Source organism: Sinocyclocheilus rhinocerous, unplaced genomic scaffold (genome assembly GCF_001515625.1).
Source record: "Sinocyclocheilus rhinocerous isolate Xijiao unplaced genomic scaffold, SAMN03320098_v1.1 scaffold1444, whole genome shotgun sequence".
NCBI classification, from domain to species: domain Eukaryota; kingdom Metazoa; phylum Chordata; class Actinopteri; order Cypriniformes; family Cyprinidae; genus Sinocyclocheilus; species Sinocyclocheilus rhinocerous.
The window spans coordinates 17,423-19,402 of record NW_015654934.1 but is presented as its reverse complement, the minus strand read 5'-3'; the positions used below and the strand labels follow the sequence as shown (position 1 = coordinate 19,402).

General features: G+C 39.8%; 1 protein-coding gene across 1 annotated transcript in view; it reads left to right on the top strand.

Annotated features, from left to right (window-relative positions):
• The window catches only part of LOC107717764 (ephrin type-B receptor 2-like), a 20,833-nt gene extending 20,111 nt beyond the window's left edge, over window positions 1-722 (top strand). The window contains exon 4 of the mRNA XM_016524598.1: window positions 600-722. Coding sequence (XP_016380084.1) covers window positions 600-622 — 23 coding nt within the window. The 3' untranslated portion in view covers window positions 623-722. The remainder of the gene's footprint in view (window positions 1-599) is intronic.
• The last annotated feature ends 1,258 nt before the right edge of the window (window positions 723-1,980 follow it).

Here is a 1,980-nt window from a genome sequence, read left to right as displayed (position 1 = left end):
ACACAGCATCACAGTATGGTGAGGGGCGTAACATTACCGTCACATGCTTGAGGTATTCGGCCAATCACAACGCATTGGATAGCTGGCCAATCAGAGCACACCTCGCTTTTTAGACCGATGAGCTTTGTAAAAATCGACGTGTTTCAGAAAGGCGGGGCATAGAGGAGAAACAATAATGTACATTATATGGAAAATAATGTGTTTTTTGAACCTTAAACCGCATAAACACATTGCATTACACCAAATACACAAAATAATGTTCTTTTTAGCAACGTCATATGACCCCTTTAAAAAGTAGTTTTGTCTAATAGTTTTGTTAATCTGTCTCAGAAGATATGAAATATTGAGTCATACAGACTTTATAGTACTTTTACATCCTTTTTGGAGCTAGACAGCAGCACTTGTCATCTTTAAAAGCTATTTTTGTGTCTAATGAAGATAGCATCAAAATGAGAGTTTGAAACCACATTAAGCCGAGTAATTAATAATTCATTATCAATTTTATTTTTGGATGAACCTCTTTAACGTCTGCCGATCTTATCCTTGTCTGGTCTGATTTTAATGACACACTAAAAACTGAAACTGTTGTTGTTACTTAGGGAGTGATTTCCAGCAGATCTGACCCTCAAAAAGGACGTTCGTTGATGTAACTGGATGTTGTCAGATTGATTTAGATGTTACCACATGAAGCACATTTTTAGGTAGCCTGACAAAACATTTTTTACAGTGCTGGATGCCAGGAATGATAAATAAATAATGAATAGCATCAGCTTCAGCCTCAGATTTCTGCACCCACCTAAAGCACAATGAAAAAGAGATACATCGCCAAATTAAATTAGAATTTTTGTTCCCGCAATAACAGAAAAGGACGACTTAATGTCCTTCCTGAATGCACACACACATACATTATAGAGTCTTACTATTGAGAGCTGCCCTGCAGGTACAAAACATTCACTGGCCTTATCCTTATGAAAGCCAGTTGAAAGACATCGGGCCATTGTGTTCTCCAGCCTGTGTCTGTCCATGTGCAACGGTCTTCTTACAGTGTTATTTCAAACGAAATGTGCACACGCGCATGGACACAAGCACTGACCCTTAAAACTGTTTTTATAACATGAGATTTTGCCATTATTCTTGCATTACTCGGACAAGGAAGTAGCTCTCTGTATCTGAGAACAAGGGAGCTATAATGAATAGAAATCCTCCAGTCAATTGTAATGCTGCATTGATTGGAATGAATAGAGATTTGGGTAGAAAAAGGTGTTTTGTTTTTTTTTGCCCTCGCTTAGCACTCGGCAGATATGATTACATTCAAGGAGAGCAGGGCGGTGATGAGGGAACGATTTTGGCAAGGTTCTCCTGGGTACTGTTGACAGAATCTAAATTACTAATATCCCCCCATCTGGAGCAGCTGATGGATGGAAATCGGCAATATCCTGGGCAAGCACAAGGCAGACTGTCTCTTTTATTTCCCCTGGTGTTAATCCTCCTCGCTGCCACTACTTTAATGACACTCCTAATTGACTAATTTGGAGTGCGCAGGGGGAGCTGGGTGGACGCTTTGACGCTGCTCTTCATGGCGAGTCCATTCTGAAATCATGCACAAATAATGAATCCCCCTGTGGTTGTTAACCAAGGGCTGCATGTAGCCAAATGGATTTATGAGTTCCATTTTCTGTCTCTAAAGGAAATATGCAGTAGCAGTACTCATTAAAGCCAAGTAGAGACATAATGGTCTAATTGATAACAAGCTTGACGTGTAATTCTCTTATACTATAATGTTACTGGAACAATGGCACAGCACTGCATGCTTCAGGTCAATGCAACTTCAAAAGCCCTACGTGAGTGGTTTCATCTCAGTGGCTGTCTGTTTTTTTTTAAAGCCTTCTAGTGCTCAACAATAAGGATTTTGTCTGCTGGCTTAGTTGGACTCAGGCTAGTAGTTTTGTACTTGCTTTGCCAATATTTCTAATGGCTCCA